The sequence below is a fragment of the Rhamphochromis longiceps genome, linkage group LG18, assembly GCF_057381845.1.
Source record: "Rhamphochromis longiceps isolate RC_006_pf linkage group LG18, R_longiceps_female_GT1.1, whole genome shotgun sequence".
Classification (NCBI taxonomy): domain Eukaryota; kingdom Metazoa; phylum Chordata; class Actinopteri; order Cichliformes; family Cichlidae; genus Rhamphochromis; species Rhamphochromis longiceps.
In genome coordinates this window covers 5,204,681-5,219,304 of record NC_140574.1, presented here as the reverse complement: position 1 = coordinate 5,219,304, position 14,624 = coordinate 5,204,681, and the positions used below count along the sequence as shown (strand labels likewise).

The window sequence follows — 14,624 nt, the reverse complement described above, 5'->3', positions numbered from 1 at the left end:
TGCACTGAGGGCAGCTATAGATTTTCTTCCCTTCATCCCAGAAGGGTTTTAATACAGTTCATGCAGTAGCTGTGTCCACAGGGAATAGTCACCGGATCCTTCAGTAGATCCAAACAGATCAAAATAGAATCTTATTTCGTCCATCTGATTTCCTTGCTGCACTATTTCACTTGTTTTCAGTGACTTTTGAACAAATAGCTGAGAGTACATTTTAATGTGCAGCCTCAGAAGGCGAACTCATGTTACATATGAAACAGGACATAAATAGGCATTATATCCGGATCTGAAACAAATTAAAACAAGGCTTTGAACACACTTCAGATCTGAAAAGGGAAAAAAAACTCATGCTGGATATCTGAGCTGATATGAACTGAGTACTATGTTAGGAACCAAAGGATTTCACATTGTATGATGGAAGTGAAAACTGAATTGAACTGAATCTCCACCCAGGTCTCAAAAACATAATGTCTGGTGAGGTTTTTCAGGGGGGGTTATGATTAAAATGCAACACCGCAACCTAGGGGAATTTCACCGCTATGAAATATAAAGATTGTAGTTTCAAACAAGCCAAACAAATGATAACGCAGGCTCGAATACACTACTGGCCAACTGGTGTTGGCCAGAGGGGCCGATGGCGCGATATGGCAGCCTCGCTTCTGTCAGTCTGCCCCAGGGCAGCTGTGGCTACACCTGTAGCTGCCTCCACCAGTGTGTGAATGTGAGAGTGAATGAATAGTGGTATTGTAAAGCGCTTTGGGTGCCTTGAAAAGTGCTATATAAATCCAATCCATTATTATTATTATTATTACTGATGCAGACTGGTTTCAATATCAAAATACTTTTATTCAATATATTTGTTAAAAACAAACAAACAAATACAAATAAAACAGAAGTTAAAACAAGTGCAGCATGAATCAGTATAAAGGTTGACTGTGAAGGAAAACAACCAAATATTGAGCTGGACTTACCAGTAGCTGAGGACCATGGGGAGAAAAAAGGCACACGTACAAACCAACCACCTATATACACAAGGTGGTGTAAAACAAAAGGAATGTGGAAAACAACCCACTGGCATGAAGGCCCCACGGCTACTAGCTTATCCTACTTTTAAACCTGTAATAGGACACTTAGCACCAGGCTCATTGCTCACAGTCATACAAGAAGAACTACTAAAATCTACTCCAAGCATTTTAAAACATCACACATGCTTTTAAAACAAAGAAAATAAAAAATACACAAGTCAAATAGTAATTTACACTCCACAGGTGAATGATGGTTGTTATAACTGATCCTAGCACAAACACACTTTGTGCTAGAACACAATGCAGCATGGGGCCATCTGTGGCGACTGGAGCAAGTCAAACAGACAAATAGCAGATGTAAGCAGACACCAGCAAGACACACGTGAAGAGATCCTTCAAACCCAACGACGTAGGCAAAACAGAAATATAAGAATCTGAATTGTGTTTATTGGCCATGTATATGTGCACACACACACACACACACACACACACACACACACACACACACACACACACACACACACACACACACTCTTGGTGAGGTCTGTTATTAAAATCACTATTTTCTGATTCATTATACTGGTTAACAAGGCAGTACTCCAGGAGGATTTCACAAAGCTTCAGTGACAGCTGAGACACTCGGAGGCTGTGACAAGGAATACAGACCATCACAGACTACAAGCCCACTCTGCAGACTGTTGTTGGTGTCATGTAATTAATGTATTCGTAGTGCTTATTTTCTTATTATATTGTTTTATGTATTTTAATAAGAGAGGCTTTTAGAAACTAAGCTCAGACGAGACAAAAACTAGGTCAGAGGGTGACAGGTTGCCCTGGCAACAGACTTTAAAAAGAGGAAGTTTAGTGCAGAGCTGCACCGGAAATCTAACACAAAAAGAAAGAGGAACTAACTGAGTGTGTGTGAGACGTGCTGCAGAAATATAACCATGCTGGCTGCTACTGCTTTCAGACCTGAGCGTGTGTGTTCGTGTGTTCAGGTCTCCGTCTCCGGAAATGTAAAATAAAGATAATTTTTTGAGCTTTGACCACTCTGAGTACAGTCTTTTTCTGCCGCCAAAAGAATTCAAAAGAACTGAATTTAATATTGGTTTCATGTCTTTACCGGATGAGCTAAACAAATTCTTCGCTCGCTTTGAGGCACAGACCTTCACCCCCGCACAGAGGACCCCCCCAACGATCGGGTGGTGAGACTATCCCCAGACAGTGTGTGGACGTCCCTTTAAGAGAGAGCTTCACTGCTAAGCTCTCATGTGTGTGGGTGTCACGGTTCGCTTGAGGACTCACACGCAGGACTCAGAGGCACAGTCAGTATTTATTACAGTTCCACCAGGTGTATATACAAACAGTGCAGGGGATAGTGCTATATACAAAGCGGTGACAGGGAAAAGGCTCCGGGGAAATCCAGGTAGGGAAAAGACACTTGGGGCCTGTGCTTCGTACCGCGCTAAGTGAGTTAGCTGGATTAGCTTGTTGACGATTTCGCGTGATCCTGGATCGTTCGGTTCCCCGAAGCCCATCCGGGACTTGCTGTCATAGCAACAGAGCCGTAAGCGTAAACCTGCTGGGGAGCAGGTTTACTTTATGTAAACAGGATTAGATCGTGGCCACGCAGGTATGCCCGCGTCATTCATACGAAAGCAACAGCGATATTCCACCACTGTTTCACCATAAATAAATAACATCAATGTAACTAAAGATAATGCAGCACTTGATCCTTTTATTGATGTCACACAGATACATACAGGTCATTCCCTAAAAAAGGGAAATGTACTATTAACATTCTATTACATGTATGTGATTATTACAGATGTAATTCATATTTCAGAGTAGTAATTGTAAATTACTTCGTGTAATCAAGATGAGAGACCACGGCTATAAAAGCGAAGGTGGATTTGGGAAGTCTGTCGCAGTCATATCCTGTCCGTTTACGCGAGCAACCCATTGCGGAAGGTGCAAGATTGATAAGGAGAGTCCTCAGAATTCAGCGTATATTGCGGGACAGACAGGATCCTTTAGCTCAGCGCGACAGTGTGCTCATAGAGACATATCGATTTTCCCGTGAGGGTATTATTCACTTAACCAACTTGTTGACGAGGGGGTGCAGGACCACCACCTATCTTTTTTTTTGCTCTGCCCTTTTCTTGGTTGCTGTTATAAACAAACAAACAGATTATTTCAGGCTCTCTTTCCAAGAGACGAAAAGCAATATACATAATAAATATTACCATTCTGTAGAATATTCTTATATTTCACTTTTACTTGTTCCCATGTTCTAGTGGGTCCTGTTGTGGCTCTAATGTGAAAGGGGATATAATATAACATATTATAATATAATATAATGTAATATAATATTGGATAATATGGTGTGATATGATAAATCTACCCTACCGCCTACTGGTGTTGGCCAGAGGGGCCGATGGCGCAATATGGCAGCCTGGCTTCTGTCAGTCTGCCCCAGGGCAGCTGTGGCTACAACCGTAGCTGCCTCCACTAGTGTGTGAATGTGAGAGTGAATGAATAGTGGCATTGTAAAGCGCTTTGGGTGCCTTGAAAAGCGCTATATAAATCCACTCCATTATTATTGTTATTATTGGATTACTTACGAGTTTGATTTGTCAGCAACTTTCTGCCAGCCCTCGCTCCTTGCTTTTGCAGCCTTTGCAGTGTTCCCTTGCGTTTTAATTAAACTCTGAAACTCCTGAAATCCCTCACTCAAGAGTTCTTGCTCTGCTGCCGAAAAATACCGAGCGCGCTCCTTCGCCATTTTCGCCAACCAATCAGCGGGTTGCCGATCACTGTTTCTGCTATCGATGCGTATCCCCTTTTACGGCACCCAGTGATCGCACATTACTTCATCCAGCTGTACTAATCGTCAACAGCAGGTGTGTTCGGGGAACCGGATTAGCGAGCTCACGGTTAGCGCGATGATTTGATCTTGGATGTTTCATTTGATCTTGGATGTAGTAAGCGACATACAAAGCACAGGGCCTTGCTCCTCTCCAAACACTCACACAAAAAGGGAATCCGCTCGGGGAATGCAGAGTCGGGTCCAGGGGATCTATGTACAGAAGGAAACACACGTTAGAGGTTTTGCACAGGGAAGCAAAAGAGAACTTGCTGAGAGCCGGGCTGCACTGACGCGAGTCACACACACGATCCAGCGATGAGTAGAAGCCACTCCCTGGCTTAAATGCTGGCTGCACTGATGAGGCCCAGGTGTTTCTTCTTCAGAGGGGCGTGGGCCGAGGGCGTGAACCCACCATGAGTTCCGCCCTGGCGAGAGAGCGAGAGAGAGAACACTACTAGTCAGCGGCCTGCTGATCCCCTGGCCGTGACAGTGGGGTTCAAATCCCTTATTCAGATTAAGATTTTATGTGACATTACATTGGCAAAAATTAAATTTACTTGAATAATGTGAGTATTGGAGTAAGTACTTGAGTAATTTTTGAATAACTTTAATTTTGTAATGTGCATATTTTATGAATAATGATGTTTCAGTACTTTAATCTACTGAATAAGTAAGAATTAGACTTAATAATCTTTTTACTTTAAAAAGGGAAATTGTGTACAATCTTTTATTCTCCAGAATGCACATAATAAAAATGTTTTGGGGAATGTATATGCTTTTTAAAAACCAATTGCTTCTTACCTGATGCATGCTATAACTTTCAGCAAAACTGAACTAAAATGTGTTAACAAGCTTACCAAATAAGAAATGTTTTGTGAATTTTCTTTGCAGAGCGACTGGAAAGCCGGCTGTTATCAAAGCCCACATGCCCTAAAAAGGAGGGCGCGCTGGCCAGTAATGAGTTCATCACTAAGTTTAAGATAAGAGTTGATCAGAATAGAGGCGATGATGAAAGTCTGGAGCATCAGTTGGAGGCTGCCAACCTGTCTGATGAATCGTTCGAGGCCCAGACAGAAGTCAACGGACAAATATGATCACAGACATTTTAAACACGCGAGTTGAGAGTTAAGGGGGAAAAATATTGTAATAATTGCACACTAAGATATAAAGTGATGGCAGCGAGCACAGTGTTGCAGGATTTAATTAAAAACACATCTGACTAAGACCAAATGAAATTTAGAGTTGTGTATAATAAAGTTTATTCATGATTAATAAAACAAATCTGTAATATTTTTCTTTCTCTTTTGTCCATTTGAATCTCGCTACAGCTTAAATAAAAGAAAAGAATGTGTTTTGAATAAATTAAACTCTATTCTCTCTTTTTCTTTCTTTCTTTTTTTCTTGGTGGGTTTTCATTTGCAATCAAACGCAACATTATACAATTATATAGTATAGTAAGAAATATCCTTTAACTTAATTTAGTATTTGTTTTTTAATTTTTGTTTTTATTGTTTCCCCTTCAGTTTGTGCTTATAACATGTTCTAATCTGACATATTATGCAGTAAATTGTTTTTGCAATAACTTAACAGGCCATTGTGGGAGCCAACATTCACTTATCAAAGACATATTTGTATATTCTGTGGGCTGCTTTATGGTTGTGTCATTTAGAAACATAAGCCACAACAGACTTCCACCGGAGAGTACTTAAAAATGTATTTTTATGTAAAGATATTTTAATTAACTACTATATTAAGAGAGAACCTATTGTTACATGGATGAATTGTACAAACTGTAGAGAAATAAGTTTAAGCGTGCAACTTTTTATTCATTTTTAACTGTGTTAATGTTTTTATGTTGATACAGCCGCCTCATATCTGTTTCCTCAGTGTTTTTTAAACCATGTACTCCATCTATGAGTAAGAACATGAATAAATTCCTTTCCAAATTTGTAGTTCTTTTTTCCAACTGCTTTGAGTATATATGTAACACTTCTTTACACACACATGCAGGTATTCTTTTGCACCAAGACGTTAAAGAAATGCTAAGAAAAAATGAAAATACTACGTTGCAACCTGTGTGTGTGTGTGTGTGTGTGTGTATATATATATCTGTATCTATATAGATATATATGTGTATTCGTACCCTTTTTCATCATCTAGTTTCCTGTGCCAGATCTTCTACTGATCCACTGAGGCAGATGTTACCGGCACCAGACCTAGGGGAATCTGGACCGGCAGCAAGCGGCACACAGGCTAGAGAGCACTGCGTAGCCAAATATGAGCAAACTGTGGATTAATAGAGAGGACACCGAAGTTAGCGTCTTGCTCAGGCCGGAGCTCATTTATTTCTCTACATATACACAATACAAATCACACTAGACCATGCATTCTTCCCATAAAATAACAGAGTTCATAAACAAAAATGAAGTTACAAAAAGCATTCTCTCAAAAGCAAAATAAATACAAACTAATTCAAAATGACTTTACATACTCACAACTTAAACAAAACACTCACGGTTAAAGCATAACAACATACCACATTCACACAACCTTTCCCCACATTCGCGCCATATACGCTATTACTTTTGAACATGGCGTCCCTTGAACGCAACATAACATGGCGGCAGACGACTGCAACGTTGTTTCACCAACAAAAAGCTTTCCTCTTAATACATGTACTCAGTACTGCTTGGCTAACACTAAAACAAACACTACAACACATTTTCGGAAGTCGCAGGTTGCCACTGTCATAGCATATACTTATAGTGCTACGTAGCATTATAGCATTATGCCGATGATACACTAATACTCATTACAACAAAATACCACAAAACAACATCATCACTCTCATCTCAAAATATAGCCGAACAGTTGTTACTCAACTTACATGACATTTAGAACCAGTTCGGTAACATAAAAGTTTGTTTGTCAGTACCTGTGGATTAATAGAGAGGACACCGAAGTTAGCGTCTTGCTCAGGCCGGAGCTCATTTATTTCTGAGCTGCGCATGCGCAGAGCCTATAGCTAGTCTCTCTGGTAGTTCCACAGCAGTGCAAGAGCACCATCTACTGGCATAATGAAATATAACCATGGTCTGGCGACACATAACAATGTCAAAATAAGTCACAATAATAAACAAAAAAGTAAGGGGGTAATTGGTTTTCTTACAAAAATAAACATGTAGCTTTTTCAACCTGCTACACTCTCCCCTGCTTTAAGAGATGGCTCCGGACATCTGGAACCAAACTAACACACTTCATGGCGTTTGCCCAAAGTCTTTAAAGTCTAATAGTCAAAACTATTACAGTTCCAGGAGTAATGTCAAAAGGTCTTTTGGTCACCAGTCTAACATGTCCATACTGGTGTGGGGTAATAACAGTCAGGAACAGCTGGGTAAAGTGGCATGTGGCAGGGAACATACGCAAGCATCATGTTTGCGCCAGGTCTCCAGAGCTGATATGAAGGCTGTCCCATTTGGCTATATGTAAAAACCTCTCTCGGTTTCACAGCTCTGGTCGACCTCCGTATTGGTGGCACATCCCATTCTGGTGTCTCTGGGGCAGGGTCCCTGTTATCCACACAGCTCTCCGACCCTGTGTCCTCCATAAGATCCTCAGTTGCAGGTTCCTCCTGGGTTTCCACAGTTGGTGATGAAACAACAGGCATTGGGAAATCTGCTGGTTCTGTAGATACAGCTGGTGGGACTGCACTTCCCTGCTGCACTTCCACTGATTCCATTTCGTGTCTTATTGGCTGAAACTCGGGAGCTACAGCTCTCAGTTCACTGTGTGGTCTCGGCTGAGGCCTTTTGGGGTTAACTCTCCTCCACTGATACACAGGTATAGTTCTCAGGCTGTATGTGTACCCTTCCTCTTCATCCGAATGATCAGACTCATGTTCCACTGTTTCATTGGGGTTTGTCTCTCCCAGTCTTTGCGTTTGTCTTTTCTGACGTCCCTGCTGATCTTGCTCTACCGGCAAATCAGTCACAAGCAGCAGGAGGTTTCGATGCAGGACACGAAAGGTTTTGTCTCCTGTTTCTGATTGTACCCTATATACAGGTCCATCTCCAATCTTCTCAACAACTCTGTGAATTTTCTTTTCCCAGTAGGCACGTAGTTTGCCTGGACCACCTCGCTCGGAGAGATTTCTGACAAGCACTCGATCTCCTGGTTGCAGTGCGATGCCTTTGATGTGCTGATCATAATGCTTTTTCCCCTTTGCAGAGGACTTTGCACTGTTTTCTGAAGCAATTTTATAGGCTTCCTGCATGCGTGCAGCCCACTTTTGTGCATACTCCTGTCTGGACTGTGACTCTTTTTCAGGTTTTAAATCAAAAAGCAGATCAACAGGCAAGCGTGGGGCTCTTCCATAAAGGAGGAAGAAAGGTGAATAGCCCGTTGCCTCATGTCTTGTGCAGTTATATGCATGGACTATATGGGGCAAATGATCCTTCCATTCTGCCTTTTTCTCCTCATGAAGAGTCCGTAGCATTTGTAGAAGTGTTCTATTTAGACGCTCAACAGGATTTCCCTGTGGGTGGTAGGGGGTTGTTCGAGAGTGGCCTATTCCTGCCAGCTGTTTGAGTCTTTGGAAAAGGTTGTTCTCAAACTCCCGGCCTTGGTCATGATGCAGCTTTTCAGGGTACCCGAAACGCGGGATAAAGTCAAGAAAGATTTTCTCAGCTGCTGTTTTGCCAGATTTATTCTTAGTCGGGTAAGCTTGGGCAAAACGGGTAAAGTGATCTACCAAGACTAAAATGTACTCAAAGCCACCTTTACTTGGTTCTAGATGTAAATAGTCAACCGAAATGAGTTCAAAGGGGGCACTGGTTGTTATCGAGCCCATTGGTGCTCTCTCTGGGACACTTGGCCGTTTCTGTTTGATACAAGGGCACTGGCGAATGACATAGTCCTCAATTTCACGCTGCATAAAAGGCCAGTAAAACCTCTCCCTTGCTAACTGAATGACTTTGTCAGCACCAACATGTCCCATATCATCATGCAGGTGTTTCAGTACAGTTTGCTTCAGCTTACTGGGTAGAATCAGCTGTTTTCTTTGTCCAGTCTGTCTGTACAGTATTCCTTCCTCAAGTACAAGTCTGTTCCATTCATGTACTAGCCTACGTGTCTCTTGTCCTAGCTGTCTCTTATCTTTACTATTAGGACTCCATCTACTCCTTTTCAAATTTATCACCTCACAGATAGGGGGGGTCCTCCCTCTGCGCAGCCCTGATGTTTTCTGGGGTGATGACAGGGGCACCTTCAGGGGGTGTGTCATCAACACAGTGCAGTGCAGCCACCCATGGTACATCACCGTCTCTCATGGCTTTGTCTCCTTGCCAGATTGCAGAAACCACTTCTGGGGACAGTGTCTCAGTATACTCCATGAGGTGTTCCTGGAGTGGCAATGGATAGCGGGAGAGCGTGTCAGCGTCTGTGTTGGACTTGCCTGGTCTATACTTTACAGTGAAATGGAAGTCAGCTAATTCGCCCACCCACCGATGTCCCACAGCGTTTAACTTTGCTGTGCTCAAGATGTATGTGAGGGGATTATTATCTGTGTACACTGTGAAAGTGGGTGCATAGTAGAGGTAATCCCTAAATTTATCACAAATTGCCCACTTCAGGGCAAGGAATTCAAGCTTGCCAGAATGGAGATGGTAATTTTTCTCAGCAGGTGTGAGTGTCCTGGAACCATAAGCAATGATACAGAGCTTTTCCCCCTGTTGCTGATAAAGCACAGCCCCCAGGCCTTCATTTGATGCATCTGTGTGTAGCACAAAGGGCAAACTGAAATCTGGGTAAGCCAGGACAGGTGGACTGGTTAACATATCCACCAGACGTGACACCACAGTACGATGTTCTGCGGTCCATTGCACTGGTGTTTTGGAAGGAAGCTGACCACCATTTGTGCGCTTTAACTTGATTTTGGCTCTAGTTGAGCTACATTGCAGGCTAGGATCACTGGGACTCTCAATAAGCTTAAACAGTGGTCTCGCTATTCTAGAAAAGTCCTGAATGAATGTCCTGTAATAACCTAGAAACCCTAGGAGTGCTCTGACCTCTCCCACGTTCTTTGGCTCTCGGTCTCTCAAATGTTCCACTGCTTCGAGATCTTTTGGGTCTATCTGGACACCTTCACTGGTCACCAAGCGCCCAACATACCTGACCTGACGCTTAAACAGTTCACATTTTTTGGGACGTAGCTTCACACCATGCTCTCGCAGGCGGCAAAGCACATGCCTCAGATCATCAACATGGTCATGAAAAGTCTTGGAAAAGCAAAGCACATCATCTAAATATGGTGAGCAGCACTCATCCCTCAGACCATCAAGGACCCCCTCCATGCATCTCTGAAATGCTGCTGGGGCGTTGGTAAGGCCAAATGGGAGGCGGATCCACTCGTACAACCCCCACGGCGTGCTGAATGCTGTCAGGTGTCTTGAGCTTTCATCAACAAAGCCCTGGTGGTACGCACTACCCTGGTCGAGTATTGAAAACCATGAATAGCCCCCCAAATTATCCAGCAGGTCTTGGATGCGTGGTAGTGGGTGGCGGTCAGCAATGGTTTTACGGTTAAGGCCCCGAAAGTCAATACACAAGCGTAAGCTTTTGTCTTTCTTTCGGACACACACCACCGGAGATGAGTAGGGTGATGTGGACTTTCTGATCCAGCCGTTGTCCAGCAAATTCTGAACATATTCTTTTACCTCTTTATACAAAGGTTTGGGGACCGAATTGTAGGATGTCTGGACAGGCGTATCGTCTTTCAGATTAATTTTCAACTGCAAGCTTGGGATGCAACCAATGTCAGAGTCACTTTGGGCAAAAACATCTGACTGTTCATACAACATATCTCTAACTACCTTTTGTTCATCCTCTGTCAGGTAGGACAAATCAACAGGTGGATGCCATCTCTGACCTTCATTGACTTCTGTCTGGTGCTTTTCGTTACCTAGCTGAACTGAACACACTTTTACATTTGTATGGGCTGATGACCCTGCGTCAGCGGAGAGATACTTGACAGGTTTTACTTCAGTCACCTCTTCCAATGTACCTAAGACTGTTCTTTTGGAGAGAAAAATGTCATGTTTGGTAGGATTCTGAATGGGAATCTTAACAATTTTTGTCAACCCACTGGGGACATCTACCAAAGCTGGGAACAACTCCAAACCCTCGGGGCAGCTGTTCTCTAGATTTGGTTGGAAGAGTCGTGGGCCACCTCTTGGCCATTCTCTGACTCTACACTTTACTTCACAAATCTGTCCTGCAGGAATCATTACACCTTTTTTTCCTGTTCTCACACTACACTCAGGATCTATTTCATCAGGGGTGGGCATCTGAAGTGCTGAAACTAGAGCATCTACTGCACTGCTGCTGACACTTAATGCTTCTTTGAGGAGCGCAGAAAGGTCAGCCCCACCTCTCTGTTCTTTATTGGTTTTTAGGATTTCAGCTATTACGTTGCTGCCTAAAATAGGACAGTTAAGGTTGTGCTGACTGATAAGCACTGGCACTTGTATGGCGACATGCCCATAGTTCACACTCTGAATTTGAAGTTCCGTGTCTGCCCAACCATCAAATGGAACGTCTGTACCATTAGCTGCCGCTATTTCCAGAGGCTGGTCTGAAAGGAGGGACTCAAGTGGCTTGATCTTAATGTGGGGGATGTTTTTCTCTATCCATGCTCTTGACACCATGGTCACTTGGGCCCCTGAATCAAGCAGCATCTTAAGTGGTACTCCATTGATGGCACATGAGACCATACATCTGTTCCCAATAAGCTGTGCAGTGGGTTTCACTGGTGGTGCAGGACTGGGTGCATTTGATCTCACCACACTTGAAGTCTTAGTAAAACTGGTGTGTGCTGGGGACTCCTCGGCTTGTTCGGTCACTGGCAGCCCCTCTCCAGTGACCTCACCCCGTTTCCCGACACCTTACGCCGCAGGCAGCCAATAGCCCGGTGTCCTGGCTGGCCACACACAAAACAGTGGGGGCAGCTCACTTTGCCTTGCTGTACACAATCACCACATCTGCCCCGGTTCTCAGCTGGAGGTGTTGGAGGGTGGTTCAGGGGCGAGCAGGAGTCTCCAGATGTCACACTATCAGTCTGGCTCACCACTTTAGTTAGCTGTCTGGTCAATGAAGACACTTGGGCAGTCAGTTCTCTAATAGCTGCACGGTTAGCCTGTAGCTCAGTGTCAACCTTCGCTTGCTCAGTCAAGTCAGTGTTAGCAAGCTGAGCGGCACTTATAGTCACAGGTCTAATTTTAGATGCTGTACCCAGTCGCCTCAGTCTCTCAGCTTCCTCACTGGTGGACTTTGTAATCTGTTCAAGCAAAAAGTCGTCACTAACCTGCAAGTCATTAAGAAAAGGTTTGAGGTCTTGTCTCACATAGTTGTTTTTTTCATTGAACCCTTGATAAAGTGTATGAAGAAATGTGCCCTGCACAAGCTTTTTGTCATAGCTAAAGTCTGCACCAGGCTGTCGTGACTCAAATAGTACACGCTGTTTTAACCCTATAATTCTGTACAAAAACTGCTGTGCACTCTCTTTGTCTTGCTGCTTAGCATTACTTAGCTCTTGAAAGAGTTCAGCACTATTCTTGTCTCGAATATGAGAGCGGAGAAGTTTCTTCAAACCATCAACTGTCAAATCATCTTTGTTGGTTAACATTTCCTTGAGAGTACCAGGCTTCATTATCTTTAGCACGGTTCTGATTATTTCACACTCAGTAAACCCTTCTTATAACCCCTCATCAATTTGTTTGCACAGACTACTGTAGGACATATCCGAGCCAAGATCTGAAATTTGTCCACCATGCAACTTGAATTCTCTGCGTGGAAACAAAGCTGCCACATCACTGAGACTCAAAACTTGGTCATATCCTCTGGACGGACGACTCACCCTGCCAGGGGAAACCCCAGCGACACTAGGCGCCGGTGACACTGAAGCTGGGATGTTGAAGTTCTTGGTGGGCGTATCAGTGTCTCTTAGCACGGATGAGGGAAAGGTAGAGATGTCTCTGTCCTGCGGTAGAATGGGCTGTGTGTGAGAGTCTTTGTTAGGGTGTGATGGTAGAGTGGGGATGTGGTCAGCTGGCATAGCCAGGTGTCTGTCAGGATGTGTGGGGTCAGTGTGGGGTGAAGTAGGGCACTCCTGCTGCTGGTTAGGAATGTCTTCCATCTCAAGCGGCACGGCCAGATGATCTCCAGCCCCTCCGACGTCCGTTGACAGCAGGTCACTCACGATGTCGTCGAGGAGCAAGAGCTGGGCCATACCTTCATCCTCCAATGCTCTCAACTTTTCACCTCTGATGTACTCAACGATCAGGTCATACAGTTCTGGTTCATCTAAGCCATCAAGATTGCGAGTCATACTGCCATCCTCCACTGAAGAAACCACAGTGCGCAGCTGGCTCACACTCAAATCACAAAGTCTTTTCTGGATCTTTACTATCAACAACCGCCGTGGGGTAACAGTGGCCATCTTGACGTTTTGACTGTGACCTGGGCTCCCTGGATGACGCACTCAATGCAGCCTTCCCTGAGACTTTGGACACCAGTTCTGGTCGTTTGGCACACACGTCACCACTAGACGATCCCGGACGAGCCCCCAGTTGTTACCGGCACCAGACCTAGGGGAATCTGGACCGGCAGCAAGCGGCACACAGGCTAGAGAGCACTGCGTAGCCAAATATGAGCAAACTGTGGATTAATAGAGAGGACACCGAAGTTAGCGTCTTGCTCAGGCCGGAGCTCATTTATTTCTCTACATATACACAATACAAATCACACTAGACCATGCATTCTTCCCATAAAATAACAGAGTTCATAAACAAAAATGAAGTTACAAAAAGCATTCTCTCAAAAGCAAAATAAATACAAACTAATTCAAAATGACTTTACATACTCACAACTTAAACAAAACACTCACGGTTAAAGCATAACAACATACCACATTCACACAACCTTTCCCCACATTCGCGCCATATACGCTATTACTTTTGAACATGGCGTCCCTTGAACGCAACATAACATGGCGGCAGACGACTGCAACGTTGTTTCACCAACAAAAAGCTTTCCTCTTAATACATGTACTCAGTACTGCTTGGCTAACACTAAAACAAACACTACAACACATTTTCGGAAGTCGCAGGTTGCCACTGTCATAGCATATACTTATAGTGCTACGTAGCATTATAGCATTATGCCGATGATACACTAATACTCATTACAACAAAATACCACAAAACAACATCATCACTCTCATCTCAAAATATAGCCGAACAGTTGTTACTCAACTTACATGACATTTAGAACCAGTTCGGTAACATAAAAGTTTGTTTGTCAGTACCTGTGGATTAATAGAGAGGACACCGAAGTTAGCGTCTTGCTCAGGCCGGAGCTCATTTATTTCTGAGCTGCGCATGCGCAGAGCCTATAGCTAGTCTCTCTGGTAGTTCCACAGCAGTGCAAGAGCACCATCTACTGGCATAATGAAATATAACCATGGTCTGGCGACACATAACAATGTCAAAATAAGTCACAATAATAAACAAAAAAGTAAGGGGGTAATTGGTTTTCTTACAAAAATAAACATGTAGCTTTTTCAACCTGCTACACAGACATGTAAAAAAACATGAACTAAAGCATATTTCTGTATATAAACAGGACTTTAAATCTTTATCAACAGCTACTTTAGAGGAAATTCTTCAATAAACTGCAAC

General features: G+C 43.5%; 1 protein-coding gene across 1 annotated transcript; it reads right to left on the bottom strand.

Annotated features, from left to right (window-relative positions):
• Positions 1-9,089: 9,089 nt before the first annotated feature.
• Positions 9,090-14,401, bottom strand: LOC146647556 (uncharacterized). The gene is made up of 2 exons (XM_085389981.1): positions 12,803-14,401; positions 9,090-9,290 (listed from the first exon to the last, which is right to left on the bottom strand). Exons 1-2 carry the CDS (start codon positions 13,382-13,384, stop codon positions 9,090-9,092), a joined length of 783 nt encoding a protein of 260 aa, XP_085246107.1. The 5' UTR covers positions 13,385-14,401.
• Between the last annotated feature and the right edge of the window lie 223 nt (positions 14,402-14,624).